The 18,353-nt window shown below is 45.7% G+C and overlaps 1 protein-coding gene across 2 annotated transcripts in view; it reads right to left on the bottom strand.

Moving 5' to 3' along the window:
- Positions 1-327: 327 nt before the first annotated feature.
- Rcan2 (regulator of calcineurin 2) overlaps positions 328-18,353 on the bottom strand; it is a 217,072-nt gene continuing 199,046 nt past the window's right edge. For both annotated transcript variants that reach the window (XM_032900686.1, XM_032900687.1), the window contains one exon: positions 328-2,876. In XM_032900686.1, coding sequence (XP_032756577.1) covers positions 2,716-2,876 — 161 coding nt within the window. In that variant the 3' untranslated portion in view covers positions 328-2,715. The remainder of the gene's footprint in view (positions 2,877-18,353) is intronic.

The raw sequence follows: 18,353 nt of genomic DNA on the forward strand, positions 1-18,353 counted from the left end.
TGTATTTAAAGAACTTAGCTGGGGGAGGGGTGTTATAAACTGTTCTTAGCATCCTCAAGATGGCTTTTGGAATCAATATGGTTGAAGGTGCCAGTAAAATAACCTTTTGAGCTCCCTTAATGAGAAGCAAACCCATCTTGCCAGGCTTGACTCAAATAACTTCTTCATGGGACAGCTGTTGCCAGCGTCCCCCATAGTTCATCAGTGTTCGTCACATACGTTGGTTACCCCTCAGGAAAACTCTAAGCTGGTTTGCAGTCCTCCACCTCCCCTATCTCAGGAACACTAAGCCCAGGCAGACAACTCAGAAATGATACCACACAGACATTCATTCACCAGATATATTTGAACTCTAAGCTCTTTGAGCTGTACACGTGCACAAATGATTCAGTTGGTGGAAACCTTCCCCTTCCCCTCCATTTAAAACGTTTCCAACTTAAAAAGAGCGCTAAAGAGGTTTGCATAATGAGCATCATGGAAGGAAGTGTTGAGGCGACTTTCTCGGTGCTGGGAGGTCCCATGGCTTCCCTATTCTTTCTGGGGAAAGCTCCCCTTCTCCCCTCTCCGTGCTCAACCTAGCGCGAGAATCCCTTGCTCTGCAGCAGGTTAACATCGACATATGGCAATACAGTTTACTAAAACTAATCACCTGGGCCATCTGTAACACTGAGTTCTTAATGCCTACCCAAGGTAGTCACATCAACTTTTACTAAACTGGAAATCTCTGCTATCATTGTTTGGAAGCACAAATTATTTCCAAGGCTTTATCTCATTTAGACTGTTCATTTTTCTCTCTTTCTCAGAACCTGCATCCTGAAAGTTAACGTGGATTAGAAAGTCAGACCCTGGGAGTTGACTGTGGTAATCAATCCACCTATACAACCGAGTTAAACGTTTCTGCCACCAGAGGGCAGCATCTCGCCACTATTTGTAGTCGTTCCGTGGCCAATGAAAAAACCAAATCCTTCCACAACAAAGGAAAGTCAAAGCCTTTGCTTATTGTACACTCCTCAGATCTGAGTTTGAAAAGGAGACTTGTTATCCCCTGTGGAAACTCAGGATTCCACAAGCAATGCTGTCCTCGGTGTCAACCGTACTGTACCGTGTCCGGCACTATATTGCTATATTTCACAGTAGAACGGACTTTAATTTTCTGAGTGATCAGTCTAAGTTTGAAGTTTCTGCTGAAACTAACATACACCTTAGTCAAAAAACCACATAATCCCCCCATCAGGTGGCTGTGTTAGTGTTCTTGTGTGGTATTCTGAGGCTTAGGTCATTGAAGTCCTTGCCCGTTGTGTGGTAAATAGTATTTGCATCCAGAGTTACTAGTTAATGAACAGGAATAGATGAGGCTTGACACATGGAGCAGAAAGTATGGTTCTGCAGGTGTATCTTCTGTAATGCACTTTGGGCTAGAGAAATACAAAATCACAGGTAACGAAAACAAGGAACTTTTGAGCACACGGGCACTGGATGAGTGGGAGGGGCCGTCCGTTTACCCATCATCCTTTGTGCTCGGAAATGCTCAGCTGTATACGATCTTGGATTAAGCGCCACCCAAGTTGCTTACAACTGATACTTGGATCTTTGTTTGGAAACAGGTGATCTTGACAGCAAAGAAATTGGCTAGCCGTTTATCTATTGGCATGAGACATTGCTGTAGCCTTTTACAACGTAGCATGAACCGTAATAGCGTGTGATAGTATCGGATTATCTACATTAGAATCAGAATGCATTCAGAAGCAACACAGGTATGATGTCATTAAGCAGCTAATGGTTGAACAATCACTAAATTAAAAAAAAATCCAGATTTTAAAAGCACAGCTCAAACATCTGTACAAATATACAAAGGGGTGGGGGTGGGGGGAACGACAATCGTTCAGACACTATGAGACTTTTATAATAAATAGGTTTGTCTGAAATCGGTCTCTGTCACTCGGGCAAGCCTCCCCAGTAGCACTGGGTAGTCCTATGCGATAGTGATGTTTAGAATCTACTGAGGAATCTCTTTGGGGCCACGCTCAATTTTACCTCCAGGAATTTGGACAGAGCTATACGATGATGTATTGACTCAAACTAATCATGATTCCCAGACTTATTGAGCCAAATGGTGCCTCGGATGCCCCTTGTCTATACAGGACAGGGCTGGGATACCACAAGGTGGGGCATACCCTCAAATCATCAAAATAAATGCTGGTGATCGTGCATGTCCTGGGAATGTCGGGATGCAGAGGACTGGGTGAGACCAGATAGGGGGATCTCATGCAGTCAAAGCCAAGTTTACTTATGGTCCTATATAAGTGGCCAGGAATAAACACCACACACACACACACACACACACACACACACACACACACACACACACACAGACGACTCAATTGGAGCAGCTCACAAACAACGTGAAGGCTATTCGTTACTGATGTCTCTGGCTTGGATCAACATGAGAGAACAGAGATATAGGCTGTACTGATTGTTTAATAAGAAAATACTACCCTTTGTCTAGAACTTTCTAAATAATGGACTCTGGTTAATGGGTATGAGTTGACTGGGAGACATATCACCTTTTCCTAGCCCTTTTGTCCGAGAGGCTTAATTACAAGGAAGGATTCTCAAACAACCAAACACCCAGGGACTTCAAGGCAATTAATTTTTGGACGAACAACAAGGGAGAAAAAGCATGATAAGAGGAGATGCATGTTATCGTGGACGTGCTCAGTTGGACACGGAGGGTGGCAGGCCAGGACGCCGGGTCTGGATGATTTTTGGCTTTGGGGAAGTCTTTGGATCCTCCTCCTCCTCCATGTCGCTGTCACACACGTGCACAACGACGCTCGGTGTAGACTCAGTTCCCGCATGCAGCTCATATTTCTCTCCTGAAAAGCAAGAGACACCAGGTGAGAAAAGGGAAGATTTTTGGTTTGTTTGGTTGGTTTTGTTGTTGTTGTTTTTTTGGTTTCGTTGTTGTTGTTTTGTTTTGTTGTTGTTTAGTTGTTGTTTTGTTTTGTTTTTGACACAGGGTCTCTTTGTGTAGCTCTGGCTGTCTTTAACTCACTATGTAGGCCAGGCTGGCCTCAGTCACAGAGATCAACCTGCCTTTGCCTCCTAGGTGCTGGGGTTAAAGGCATGAGCCACTGTACCTGGCCATTACAACCTGACCACAGGTTCCCCTCCTTCCCCACCTCCCTGCACTCCCCTCATCCATTCCTCCATTTCTCTTTAGAAAAGGGCAGGCCTCCCATGGATACCAACAGAACAGTATATCAAGTTGCAGTAAGACTAGGCGCCTCCCCTCAAATTAAGGCAGGACAAGGCAATTCAGTAGTAGGGAAAATGTCATCAAAAGAGTCAGAGATAGCTCCTGCTCCTACTGTTAGGAGTCCCACAAGGAGACCAAGCTACACAACTGTAACATATGCAGAGGGCCTAGGGCAGACCCGTGCAGGCTCCCTAGCTGTCAGTTCTGTTTCTCTGAGCCTCTATGAGTCTAAGTAAGTTGGTTCTTGGGGTTTTCTTGTGGTGTCCTTGACCCCTCTGGCTCCTATAGTCCTTTCTCTTCCTTAGGAAGGATTCTTAAAAGCTTCTTTCGTAAGGTTTGCAAGGGAAGTAGGTCAAACATTTTTAGGTGTGATCTGACATGGGATGGAATAAGGCCTGTCCGCCATTGTGTCCTGGTTACCATCCAACTGCCATCTGTCCACTATCTACTCTAAGCCATTTAACCTTTCTCAGGACAGCAATCTCAGGCCCAACTTCAAGTTTCAAAATGGTACTTCCAACCCCTGTGGGTTGTAAGGACTCGATGGGCTCCTCAGTGCTCTCCAAAGGCTGTGCCCGTGGACATGCGAGGACATTCAATAGCTGAAGCATCACAGAAGGAAGTGAGATCTCTGAGGATGTACCCCTGAAGGCAGGGATGGGACCCACTTCCCTCTCCTTCTCTTTTGCTTCCTGACCTCCGTGAGGTGAGTGGGCCTGCCTTCTCCATCACAGTTCTGTAGAGGGACTCTCTCATAAACATCACCTGTCCATCAATAAGCTGATGGCTAATGAGCCGGGTCAGGAAATAGGGAGTGAGACACTGGCAGGACGAGAGAGGACTCTGGAAAATGGTAAGAGATAAAAGAGAGACGAGGGGAGAGCTGAAGGAGATGAGATCCAAGACCCAAAAGATGAATGTAGACCAGCAGGGAGATGCTGAGGAGATGCTAAGAAAGACGTGGGTGGGCTAGGACTGAAGAAGAGGTAACTAACCATATGGTAGACATAGACTAGTTTAGATGGGTTAAATAAGTTATGAGCTAGTCAGGGAATGAGCCAAAGCATATGGCCTAGGCATTTAATGATGATGATGATTGATGATGTTGATGATGATGATGATTCAACAATGACGAAAACAATAATAATAATGGTGATTCAACAGCAACAACAACAACAACAACAACAACAACAATAATATCTTAAAGTTGCTATTGATGAGAACTAAGGGACCAAAAGGAAAAACAGATTTGAAAATTATTTTTACATGGTTCCCTCCTTAGAAACTGTGTTCCACAGGGACAAGTGAGCAAGGACTAAAAGCTCCGAAGCCCAAATAACTTCACTGACTGATTAGTGCAGGTGTGTTAGTTCTCTCAGTGACAGGGAGCTGACTAACGCAGCCAGCCAGTCAGACCTGATACTGCTTGATCCCAGGCCTTGTGCTAATGACTGAGTAATCTTGAGTCAAATGTGTCTTGGCTGAGATAGTCTTTAAATTCTGCTCCAGATATGTGATTCCCACGACCACAGCTCTGGGGTACAATATGAATCGGTCATTGCTTGTCCAGGATCTTCAGTGGTTATTGAGTGACTGGTAGATGATCATTAAGGCCTTAATTCCAAGTGTCTTTCATATTCATATTCTCTCTCTCTCTCTCTCTCTCTCTCTCTCTCTCTCTCTCTCTCTCGGGGGTATATAGATTATATACATATAGTTTAGAGGTCAGTCGTAGGTACTGTCCCTCAGGCACATCCACTTTTGGTTGTTCTTTGTGGTGGTTTGAACATGCTTGACCCAAGAAGTCACACCATTAGGAGGTGTGGCCTTTTAGAGGAGGTGTGGTCTTGTTGGAGTAAGTGTTTCACTGTGGGGGTTGGCAATAAGACCCTCCTCCTAATCATGTGAGAGTCAGTCTTCCACTAGCAGCCTTCAGATGAAGATGTAGAACTCTCAACTCCTCCTGCACCATGCCTGCCTAGACGCCGCCATGCTCCTGCCTTGATGATAATGGACTGAACCTCTGAACCTGTAAGCCAGCCCCAATGAGATGCTGTCCTTATACGAGTTGCTTTTGGTCATGGTGTCTCTTCACAGCAGTAAAACCTTAACTAAGACATTGCTTCTTCTTTGCTGTGGCTGTGTTGAAATGGTGTCTCTCTCTCTGTCACTCCTGAGTTCCCTGTACAGGCTAGCTTAGTTGGCTAGCAAGCTCTAACTCCTGAAGTACCTCGCTCTCTAAACAACCAGCCTTTCATATGTGGGTTCTGAGGACTCATGCTTATCGAGCTCTTGGGGGTACTTCAGCGATGGAACCATCCTTCTGGTTCCCTGCTCTACAGTCAAGTCACTCCTAAGCACCTGCATATCTTTGTTTCACCTCAGTAGGAATTTCATGAGCCTTTCCCATCATCTTCCCCACTGCTGAGCGCACAGTGTAGTCAAACAACATCTGTGCCTTAACAACATAGACCAGTAGAAGCAACGCAATTTCCAGGTACAGGAGCAAGAGGAGGTGATTCTACAGCATGCACTTTCTCCACAGCTGTTGGCAATTCCAGCTTCTCCCAAAACCTCTCCCCTTCCTGCCCATTCTTCAGGACTCAACCACAAAAAGACTTCTAAAGGTAGTGTCTTCTAGATTCCATCTTGGTCACTGGCTTCCTAAGTATTAGTAGACCAAGTCCAGATGTTCTTGAACTAGTCTAAAAGACTAGCAGTCTTTTCCTGAGTTCACCCACTCCCTATGTGCTTTATCAGAGTGACTTACCCACTGTCTCCTAATCATGGTGTCTATATCCTTCTACTCAGCCTATCTGCTGTGATCATTTGGCATCATCTCACCTTTCTCTGAGAGTTCCTTAAATCTTGCCTTCCTACAAGGATCACGACCAAGAAATCACCCTGCCCCGGAACCGTGCCTGCTCTCTTAGGTCTATATGGTCAGCCTCTGCTTGATGACTAGAGCAAGTACTGTTTAGTCCCCATGATAGAGTGTCTGTCATTTTTGTCCCTGTGCACACATTGGTAAGCAAGCAGTATTGGAACAGAAAACTTGCAAGGTATAGACTTAAGTTTTGGAGGTTGACACTGAAAATGAGGATCCTAGATGATGTAATAGGTATCGAAGCTCTTCCCAAGTGATGCTGGGAAAGATGGCCATACCACACAGTCACTGTTATTCCTTGAACTGTCCCCTTCAAAGGTACCGAAGTCCTAACTTTGAATTCCTGTGAATGTGACTGCATTTGATAATAGGGTCTCTTTCCAGATGACTATGCTAAGATGATTTCATTAAGTCGGTAGCCTTATAAAAAAAAAGGACAAGATTGGGTACACACTCACAGAAACTCACAAAGCGAATAAATGCCACATGAAGAATAGGTCTATGTTGTCCAAAGCCAGGGTATCACCAGAAGCTAGAAAAGAGGCAGGAACAGGTCTTCTCTAACCATTCAGAGAGAATGTAGCCCTGTACACACCTTGATCTCGGAGCCTCCAGAAATGCACGTCACCAAGTCTTGTGGTAGAAGCCATTCACATTATAGTGCCTTGTTATACAGCCTGGCAAACTAATGCAGCTCCATTCCGCTTTTTATTAAGAATCAAAAGAAGGTTTATTCTTTTTAAAGTTGTGCTTGTGTTTGCATGCACAGGCGCACCTGCTTGTTCCTGTAGGCACAGGTGTGGAGATCACGGGAAAGCCTTGGCTATTAATTCTTATCTAGTTCCTTGTTTGAGAGAGGGCCTCTTATTTGCTGTAGGTACACCAGGCTAGCTGGGCCATGAGTGCTTAGGATTCCCCCATTTTATAGCTTCCATCTTGGCATAGGAACACTAGGATTATGGGCACACACTAGCGTCTCTAGTTTTCCATGGGCTCCAGATACCTGAACTCAGGTCCTCCTATTTGCATGGCCAGTGCTTGGCTCACTCAACTGTCTCCTTAGTCTATGAGGCAAGAAGCTCTTTATCAGATTCTCCATCAGCATCCTCATCAGCATCCCCATCAGCATCCCCATCAGCATCCCCATCAGCATCCTCATCAGCATCCTCATCAGCATCCCCATCAGCATCCCCATCAGTATCCCCATCAGCATCTCACTGTGTCCAGTAGGAACTTTCATAGCCGTGAATAGTCCAGGAAAACAGTATTATGGCTCCTAAGTGCTCTGGAAGCCGAAGCAGTGGAAGCAGGCAGAGGAGTTGCTCTGCAGTGCATAGAGGCTCTGTGAGTTACGTGTACTGAAATTACAGGTAGGACATCCCTGGTCCAAGTTAGCTGAGAAGGACCAGTCAGCACACTGCCCCTGTTTGCACCCTGCTATGTGGTGGGCTGGAATGGACGTAACCCAGCGAGGGAGTCGCCCCCTTTGAAATCACAGTAGGCGTCTTGGGGTGGCCCATTTACTGCTGTGTTAAATAAGTTGGAGTAATGGGGGTTTATCACCATGGTGGTATTTTGTCCTATTTTTTTTAAAGATCAAAGCTCTAAGGCAGAAGAGGCTGTTTAGATGCTGCTAACAGGAGGAACCCCCTTGGAACCAGTTTTACCTGAGGGATGCAGGAGCTGGTCCAGGGCAGCTAGGGGGCATCTCTGAGCACTGGTTCTTGGAAGGAGAACTTACTAGAAGTGCTTGCTAACAAACACCAATGGGGTCAGCAGCCCTGCTGACTCAGATCTAGTGGAGGGGTGGGTGTGCTCTTGAGACAGGAGGAAGTGATTCCCAATGTCTTAAAGGAGATGGCAGTCATTATAGCAGAAAGGATTTCTTGTAGGTTGTCACACTGTGAAAAGTCCATATTGAGGAACCACCAGGAACCACCATGGTCCTGTGTGCTGCTCTGCTTATTGTGAGTGCAGAGATGGAGAAGGGGAGGGGAGGAGAGGAGAGGGAGGGGAGAGGGGGAGAGGGAGAGGAGAGGGGAGGAGAGGGAGGGAGAGAGGGAGGGAGGAGAGGGAGAGGGAGAGGAGGGAGAGGGAGAGGGAGGAGGGGGAGAGAGGGAGGGAGGAGAGGGAGAGGGGAGGGAGAGGAGGGAGACACTTCTCTATCTCTGGGTGTCTACATTCTTTACTTTTCCCTGTGTGAGGTTCTGTATCTGTTGTGGCAGCATGAACATACACCTTGGCCCTTTCCTCATCTTTTGGCAAGAAAGCTATCCTTGTTGGAGACAAGATTGCATTTTGTAGCTCAGGCTGTCCTAGAATTCGCTATGTAGCTCAGGCTATCCTGGAACTTATTATGCAACCTAAGCTGTCCTGGAACTCACTATATTATCCATCCTCCCTTCTTCTTCTTCCTCCCCCGCCCTCCACAACTGCAGTGCCGCACAGGAGGAAAGCCTTTGCTAGGCCTTATCTTCGCCTTGGCTAAGATAACGGGGTAGGGGGTGGAGGTAGGGCTCTTTCCAAGACCTTGCACCTTGTTCACACCTCTGGCATGGAGGATGCAGAACCCAGAATGGGACCCAGTAGCACTTTGGTCCCCTCTTGTGCAGCCTCTGCCTGTGGGGTGCAAAGCATCTTCAGTTCTGTTAATCAAGTCAGACTGCACAGTAGTAAGGGAAGCTTTCTGGCTGTGGTCCCATTAAGGCTGACATCTCATTGTGCTATTTTGGGAAACTCTGTTACTATCAAAATCCCGCAAAGCTTAGCATCTGCTGAGTGCCTACGAAATGAAAAGAAATGTCCTTAGCTTTACTGGATTGGATTTTTCTTTTTTTGGCTTCTCTTTCCCCCTTGGGCTTCAGCTAATTCTTCTACCATGAGAGTTGACGTCAATGCTGTCACTATTCAAAGGGAACAACTGGGCTTAGTTGGGGACAAAGAGCTTGTGTCAAGCCTTTTCCACCCAGGGTGGGGACAGTCTTTGCCATGATGCAGCGAGGACAGGACATTCAGACCAGTTTCTTTTATGGGACAAGGAAAGCATTCATCTGTCACCTGCTCGCTCCTTTGTCTGCATTAGATTGTCCTGTCCCCTGTGTGCAAAAAGGAGGCCAGGTCCAAAAGCCATCAAAACTGCACCAGTCAGGGTTTTCCCTTGACCTCTGCTGAGACACATGAAAAACTATCTAGTGTGGGCAAGAGTCAAATGCTCATTCAGGCCTCGGATACTGACTGAGGCTTGGCTGCTGTCCAAAGTAGATACCTAACTTCTGTCCTCTAGCTTCTTGAGTGGGTGGAGTGGTATTTATTGCAGGCACGATGCCTCCCACCTGTAATGAGCAGGGTCTGGAAGGATCCCGTGTGGCAGTACCTTCCAGTCTAATTGACACAGGGGACGGCCATATTGCCAGCTTTGGCTCTAGGCAGTGACTGAGCCCCTCCTGCATTTTCTCTAGACGTCCTACCTGAGATTACAGTTTGTAAATACCAGCTTCTTACAGAGGCGCGATGGTAGGAGATGACGCAGACATTGAAGCAGAGTCAAGAATGTATAGATTTTAATACTTAGGAAGAAAAAAAATAATAACCCTTTCTAATGAAGGGAAGAAGAAAACCTCCTGAGACTTCAGCACTTGGGGACCAGTCCCTAACATATGTCCTGATAAGGAACAGACAGAATCTCTCTGCCCCAGGGCCTTTCCAATAGTTCAACAGCATAGGAGGCTTTGTTCCTTAGCACCTCCTACTGTTCTGGAAGATTCTTACTTGTTCACACTGACCCCCTTAATGGAGGAGTATAATGCCAGGCGGGCCTCATACTGATTGCCTGACATCTCCCTAAGTATCCACTCATGCTCACATCTCTAATATGAATCGTGTCGTGACCTTGTCTACCTTTGTTTCCTTTCTTCCTGGGTTTCCCTCAAAGGTCTTTCTATCACTCCTCCAGACTTCTCCATGAGAGTCCTTAGAACCAGGTACCCCCCATTCCTTTCCCATTGACCAGCACTTTTGATCGCCTCAGCGCTGTCCTCAATGCGATTCTGAAGTATTTCTACATGTGTTCCTTCTAACATCCGCTAGGCAAAGACTCCATCCGGCATCTTTGAAACTTCCAGCCACCTGGAGCACTTCCTGTTGTTTTCGTCACCACAGCAACTAGTCTTCTTAAAACAACAGATGGAGATGCTGCATTTTCACATGCCAATAACATGACTCAGAGGAAGTTGTATAACTGAGCATTTATCAATGCAAGCACCCATGTTTCTAGGATACAGTGAAGAAAAATTCATGCCGACTATATAAAGCTCTCCCAAGATGCATGATATTAATTACTTGGGAGAATGTCACTGTGGTCAGTGCTGCGCAAATAATCTGTTTCCTATGTGTTGAACTAATCATGCAGTATTTAAATAAGCAAGTAATGAAACAGTTGCAAAGGGCTTTGCCTCAGTGGGTCATGAGGAAGCCTAAGCTGAAAGACAGGCTGTATCCCACAGGTCATTGAGTAGCTGGGCACCATGGAACCTGATCCTGAAGACAGACTCATTCTTTCCCCCAAGGCACTGGTTTCCATTTTCTGAATTGTCATTGGTAAATCTCTTTCCTTTCTTCTCTCTCTTCCTACCCATATCCACACCTCTAGGTCCAAGGTAGAAAACTGCAAGTTGCTATTTTAATGAGATCTTGGATTTTTTTTCCCTGAGATTGTCTGAACCATTCAATTCTAATATTTAAGTGCAACATCTTTGGTATCCATAATTATCTCATTGAAGTGATATCTGCATACATGTATATGTATATGTGAGTGTGTATGTTTGAATGTGTATGTGTTTGTGAGTGTGGGTATATATGTGTATGTATGAGAGTGTATGTGTGTGTGTGTACATGTGAGTATATGTGTGAATGTGTGTGTGTGTGTATGTATGAGTATGTATATAAGTGTGTGTTGTTGTCACTTGCTGTGTTATTGTCTTGAGAGTGGGTCTCTCACAAAACCAGAAACTTAGCTTCAGCTAAGCTAGCAAGCCAGGAAGCTCTCAGGATCTGCCTGTCTCAGTCTTCCCAATACTGACCCAGTTCCAGGAATACCTAGCCATATCTGGCTCTTTGTACGAAAGCAGGAGATTTGAACTCAGATTTTCATGCCTGCAGAGAAGGGCTCTTACCCACTCAAGTTAGTGTGCAGACTGATGAGTGAATATACACTAGTTAATGCTCAGTACATACAGGTGACTTACGGAGGGCACTGAGCTGTTAATAATACCTGCGCAGAGTGTAGTATACACCCAGGGCAGCAGGGTAGTAGGATGGAAGGCAAAGAAACTACTGAGCCCAAAGCTTGTTCCTGGTTAAACGGTGGTGTGTGCTCTTTAGTCCATCCTGGTGCTTTCCCAGTGTCTGGAACTGCTTAAGTTCCTGAAGTCCTTTAGGAGATGATGATGGTGATGATGGTGGTGATGATGGTGGTGGAGGAGGAGGATGACCATGACGACAAAGAGAAGGGAGAGGAGGAGTAGATGGAGAATTGAGGAGAAAGAGGACGAGGTGTAGTTAGCCCACACCAGTTCATCATTATCTTGCCTCTCCTTTCAATCTGAGAGCAGCTGAGGTTCCACTTTGGCCAGTGCTGACTCCCTTCAGGTTGTGACCAAAGCATCATGTAAATTCTGTGTGTATTCCCACACCTGGGATGTGGGCCCCTTTCTACTGTCTCCGTCTGTGGTAACCAACACATCCACAAATGTTCCTCTACACCTTGACTATCTTTTCAATGAAGCTGAACACCATTTAGAGCAGCTGTCCGCTTTGCTTATCGAATGTCCTAGAAACCTGGTGTGCTCCTTAAACTCAAGTAAAAACCCTGTTATGGAGCACTTACTAAATTCTAGGCACACAGGTAAGTCTCCGAGTAGGTTATATAATAACTAAATGCTTATTATACAGTTCTGTGATATGGGTTTCATCATGGCTGGTGGGGCAGGAGGGTAAGGGACTTACTTCAGATCATACAGCACATAGAAGATGCAGCCAAGCCTCACGCTTACCCCTTGAGTGGCAGTCACTACCTCAAAGCAAGAAGAGAGCCTAACTTCATAGCAGATATTCTTTGCAACTAGAAAAGACCAGGGATGAAGGGCAGAGGGAATTGAACACCTAAAATCACAGCCATCTAGTAGCTGTCTATTCACTAGATTTAAAATGTTTTTAAAAACATTTATTTATCTATCTATCTATTTAATTTATTTAGCGTGGATCTGTGGATGTTTGTGCATGTACCACAGAGTGTGTGGAGGTCAGAGGACAACTTTCAGAAGTCAATTCGCTCCTTCCACCAAGTGGGGCCTGGGGAATTGAACTCATGCCATCTGGGTTGGCACCAAGGACTGTTACCTGCTGAGCCCTCTCACTGGCCCAATTCACAAGATAACCCAGGAGCAGAGACAGAACATACTTTTAAGGATGGTAAGGAATTAAAGAGGCATTTCAAAGAACTCGGTTGTCTGTAAAGGTTTTTCTCTGATTCCTTGGTGATACTCAGCCTTGGTCTGCCCAGGAGAGGAGCAGTATGCTCCAGTCCAGGTCTGTTACCACAGTGGCTATCATATTCCCTCCTGTCATAGATGAGGGGTCTGAGCTATACAGGGGTAGATGCAATATGAGGCCATAATAGGAAAATGACCTTCACTTTGATTTCTAGCATCCTTCCTTTCTGTCCTGCTTCTGAAGAGGTTGAAAGAGATTTACAGAGAGGAAGACCTGGGAGAGGAAAATTCCAGATTTATAACAAAAGCAGTTAACCTCTTCCACAGGTTTCTTCTACCTATCTCATCACGGTGGCCACTTATCTTTGGTCCCTCCCCAACCTGTAGGACCCAGGTAACTTCACAGAATATATTGATAGACCGAAGGCCTGAATTCATGGAACAAAGACAGAGGGGAAGAAGAACAGACAAAATAAGGCCTGTGGGGGATTTTATGGGGCTGCTTGGCAGAACTGAGATGCATCCGGGACCTTGTTGAGAAGGAAGACCTTTCCACAGGTGTGACTCCCCTCTTCAGGGAAACCTCTTGGAGAGGAACTAGAAACAGTCGAATGCCCGTTGGAGAATCAGAGCTCCGCATCCCCTGTGTGTGGGGAGCCATGGTTGTAGAGCATGCAGACTGGAGATGGGGGATGCTGGCTGTTGTGTGTACAGTTCATGCCTGTGAGCAGAGCATACCCGTCTTGGAACATGCAGTATTCACGCCATACACCCAAAGTATGGGTGCCAATTTATATTTGCGAAAGAAGAATTCTCCTTACCTCTGACTCAGAGCTTGGAATAGATATGTCTTCCTTGGTGAGTTACATTAATTAGTGAGAGATATTTTTCCACTTGAAGGGAGACTGTGTGCTGAGCAGTGACTGCAGCCAAGCTCCTTTACGACGACATGTTTTGATAGAGTAGAAATCGTGGGGGTGGGGGTGGGGGGGACTATCTAAATATAGCAGACATGGGCAACTTGAAACCGAAGCACCATTTAAAAACTCCCCTCTGCTGTTAACTAAAGCTGATCTCGCCATGCAGAGCTAAAAATAGCAGGAGGGGAGAAAAGAATAGACAATGTTTTCATATTCCCCTGTGGGCATTCTCGGTGGCAGTGAGCATGACCTTCTGTGCCCTCCAGAGAGCAGAGCAAAGGCCCGGCACTTCACATCTGCTCAGATCAGCATCTCATTTAGTTGGTTGGCGGTCTGTTTGCAGTTTATGCCCGCTGCTGCGCGTACACTGTTTTGGCTGCGCTGGGATTTTATTTTTCCTTTCCTTTTTTTTTTTTCCTATTACATTACCCAAAGAATATAGCACCACACTGCTTCTCAAATCCAGAATAGCAGATACCGGGAAACAAATAGAAACAAAGAATTCTAGCTCATTACCAGGTCGGAAGCCTTGGCATCAGTGTTAAACAGATCACAGGAAGCCTCTGTTTCTTAGAGACCGTAAACACCCCATAAACAGAGCAAAAGAGAACAAAGTCTGTGCTCCAGGCCCCAGATAGCCATTTTAGTAAAGCAAGGACGGAGACTACCCCGCCCCTGGAAGAAGAAAGGCCTGGGGTATATGCAGGATGGTGGTTAATTCAGAAACTCACAACTAATCAAAGTGCAGAGAATAGATGTCTGCGGTGTGTTCAGCCACAAGGGACAACTACTCACACCACCTTTTCCAAGGCTGGGAATCACTGGGGGGAAAGGGATAGAAAGATTGTAAGAGCCAGAAGTGGGAAGGATTGGGGGGGTGCGGGTGTCTTCTGGATGTGACGTATGACCTCTGCCCTCATGAGCTCACAGCCGCTGTAGCTGCCTGAGCTAGGCCTTAAAAAACCAAGGCAGGCATCTTTTAGCACGCAAATGGAATCGGATCATGAATAGTCCACCTCAATAGGGAGGCTGGGAACACTTGGTGGTCTCTGGGAAAGGGCGAGTCTATCTTCCATAGGAGCACGGGCTTGGAAGCTCGACTGTGTTGCAGAGATAGTGTCAGACCCATGAGAGCAAGAAAGGCACCAAATTGGAGATGTGTGGGAGAGGTAGTGCGTAGACCTGAAAAGGGTTATGGGGGAGGAGCAGGGGTAAACGTGATCAAAATACTTCGTATGAAATTCTCAAACAACTCATAGAGATGGTACACTTTAAAAAAAACCAGAACTCAGGTAATTATCCCTTAATGCCAAGTGAGTTATACTTTGCCACCGAAATGGTGCTGCCCAAGGATTAAAGAAACAAACTTTATGCAATCATTTTTAACAGCGATACTGGAAGTCCTTTTTGTTATTGCTAACATTAATTAAGTGCTGTCTGACTCAGTCTGGCTAAAGCCAAGGAAAAGCAACAATCTGCTTCGGAAGATGCCATCTCTAAGGAGGCCAGCATCTGAGACACCCATTTGTTTATGTATTCAGCCATCCAATATTTATTGAGCATCTACTATGTGCCAGGCGCTGGCAGGAGCGGAGAATGCCAACATGGGTAAAGCACACACGTTCCTTTTGAAAAGCAGGGAAGATCCGGAGTTCAACAACAGGAAATGCCCACAAGGAGAAGGGAGTATTTGTCACATGTGTCCCATGGAAGACAAATGTGGTTTTTCTTTTAAATTTTTTCTGTGGCACCAAGTTGGGGTGATTCAGAGTATGTAGTCTTGAACCTTCCTGGTTGTGCCTGAAATAGCCTCTTCTGTAGCTGGATGGCCCACCGTAAGTTCATATATTAGATCTCCACTTCCTTATGCAGCAGCATGGGGGAGCATTTGGGTCACGATGGCTGTGTGCTAGTGAATGGGTTAATGCCAGTCTTGTATTTATGAGGTTTAGTTAGCACAAGAGTGGGCCGTTGTAGAGCATGTCCCAAACTCCCAGCCTCTGTGGAGTCTTTGTTTAAAAGATAGGGTATCACTATATATATCTGAGTGAATATAGTCCGGGAACTTGCTATTAGACTAGGCTGGCTCAACCTGACAGAGATCCACCTGCCTCTGCCTCCCAAAACCTGGGAATAAGGGTGTACTCTCCCACACCAGGCTGTCTCATGTCCTTTGGATGTCATATGAGTGGGCAGCTGCTCACAGTACATTCCTGGGCTTCCTGGCCTTCAGAACTACTAGCCAAAAGGAACCTCTCTGTCTCTATAAACTATCAAGTCTTGGATGTTCTTTCTTAGCACCAGATAAGTGATGATGCTGGCTTTTAATGTGACCTCTGGTAATTTCAGCCCCGTTATTGGGCACAAGTCACTTATCCGCATTGGACATAGACGAAAAGAGAAACAGTGTCAAACTGCTGGCAAGGAATGAAGATAGCAATGTTTAAAAACCTCAAACAACAACAACAACAACGACGACAACTCCATCCAGGTTGCAGACGTTCCAAGGACACAGTGTCAGTTGTCCTTGCAAAGGAGGAAACCTAGATGTTGGTGACCTTGGCATTTGCTATTGCACATGGCAGTGAACTGGTGCATCTTTGTGCACCCTATACTTGGGGTCGGGCTTTCTGAAAGGCTGGTGTGGTATTAAAGATCATCATCAACTCAGGGAACTTACACCATCAACTCACAGAAGTTATCCTGTGTCCAAGCAAAACAGGCCTAAAGTTGGTCATACTACACAACAGAAGACCATCTGGCCAACTAGCGGAGCTTCATTCCTGCCTGGAATCACAAGAGACAACTACCCAGCTGCATTCCTCTGAGAAAATCCATCTGTCTTACCACAGCTCAGTCCTTTAGTCTATCATGCAGATGACAGTAGCTCTAGGGCACTTGCAAAATGGTGCAAGATACATTTATGTGAGGCAGGGAGGTGAAGGCCATAGGTTAGCCTGCATTTGAACACTGTCAATCACCTGTGCTCAATATTCACAGGAAACACCCCTCCTACCCTGACTGAGGTCATTTCCTCTCTGCCTCCTTTGTGACAGGTTCTACAAGTATCCCTGCCAGGGCCTAATCCCTGTCCTATGTACCCCTTCTAACATTTAGGTCATGTCTGTCCCTGAGAGTGACTTCTAGCCAGTGAGGGAGGCTGAGGCTGGCCTTCATCTCCTCTCTGTTCTACTCTCTGCTGACACTGATTCCAAATGGAAGTTCATATCCTTGATAAAACAAAACAACAACAAAAAGAATAGATTTTACTGGATTACTAGCTCTCAGTAGGCAAAGCACGGGTCAGTTGAGCTGCGACACCTACACATTTTATACCAAGGAGCCACTTTGGTAAAGACCGAAGAACAGGCTGCAATATGGCTCCCAGCTGAGGAAGTGCTTGTTGTTTAAACATGGACACCTACTGTCAAGAGGCCATATGGGCATGGTGGTACACACTTATAAACCTAGTGCTGAGGAGATAGAGAGAGGTGGGTCCCCAAGAATCTCTGGCCAGTCAGCTTAGTTACTTATCGAGTTCCAGGTCATTTGACCATGTGAGATTCTCTCTCAACAAACAGCAGAAAAGGTAGATGATACCTGAAGAGTGGTACTAGAGTTTGACCTCTAGACTACATCCATACGTGCATATGAGCACATGCACACATGTGTACATACGCACACACACACACACTTACATTGAAGGATGATGAGCAAAGCCTTGTAATTACCTGGCAGTGTTCTCAGTAATTCATGTTCTCACCCTGGAACCCCAGGCTCCATTCCTATAAAATGTAACTCAGCCACCCAGGGTCTTGGTGATTCTCCAGGAAGTTTTATGTGCTGATGTTCAAAACAATTATCCAACACGTCCATTCACGTGTACCTGTTCATAGCTGGCAGCCTGCAGGGGCTTCTTGGCTTTAGAGGGTTCTTGCCTCTGTGTTGAGTAACGGCCTTGAGTAAACCTGTCTTTGTACATGTCACCATGCTACTGCCCTTCAGAGTCATGGCCCTCCTTGAATGGAGATTGTAGATTTGGGACTCGAGAAAGTGAACCAGGTACTTATAAATCCCATCACCTCCCTTACATGCCTAATCTGCATACCTACTGCTTCTCACAGTGGCTCTCTGAGGGCGAAACCATGGCCATTTCTAAGGCCCCAGAAGCCAAGTGACTCATAGTTCCACCAGGAGAAGTTTGCTTCTGAGGTAGGCTTCACAGTGAACAGGGAGCCATTCTCTCAGAGAGAATTATAATTAATCAAATCAGATCCCATCTTTATTGAATATAGTAGGGCAACCATTTCTTCTTAGGAATTTCCTGGTTTTAACACAGAAGTCCCATTGGCAAACATGGACCATAGTCCACTCTAATTCCCATGGTTGACAACGTATGGTACATATGAGAATCAGGTTTCTAGGATGGGTGACTCTGAATCAAACACTTCCCCGACTGTGTAATACGTACTGGGGAGACTGTATTATAGGTTCTTTATTCTTAGAATTTAGCATCTAGGTACCAGTGGCTTTTAAACTCTCCTGTAGGTTAGAATCAGTAGAGGTTTCTGAACTTTACCTCTCTTAGGGTGGAGTCAGGATGTTAGGGTTGTTTTCTTAAAGTCCTGAGTTACTCTAGAAGAACCACTAGCACAAAGAACTGACTTAAGGGCCACTATTCATCTTTCCTTTTGACAGTGCTGAATTTTGCCCCTTCCATTCCAATCATTTCCTCTCTTTGTAGAAGACAAGGAAAAGTAATTTGAAGTACAAAGGAGCTTCATCAGCTAGACATGGTA

This window comes from Rattus rattus, chromosome 4 (assembly GCF_011064425.1).
Source record: "Rattus rattus isolate New Zealand chromosome 4, Rrattus_CSIRO_v1, whole genome shotgun sequence".
Classification (NCBI taxonomy): domain Eukaryota; kingdom Metazoa; phylum Chordata; class Mammalia; order Rodentia; family Muridae; genus Rattus; species Rattus rattus.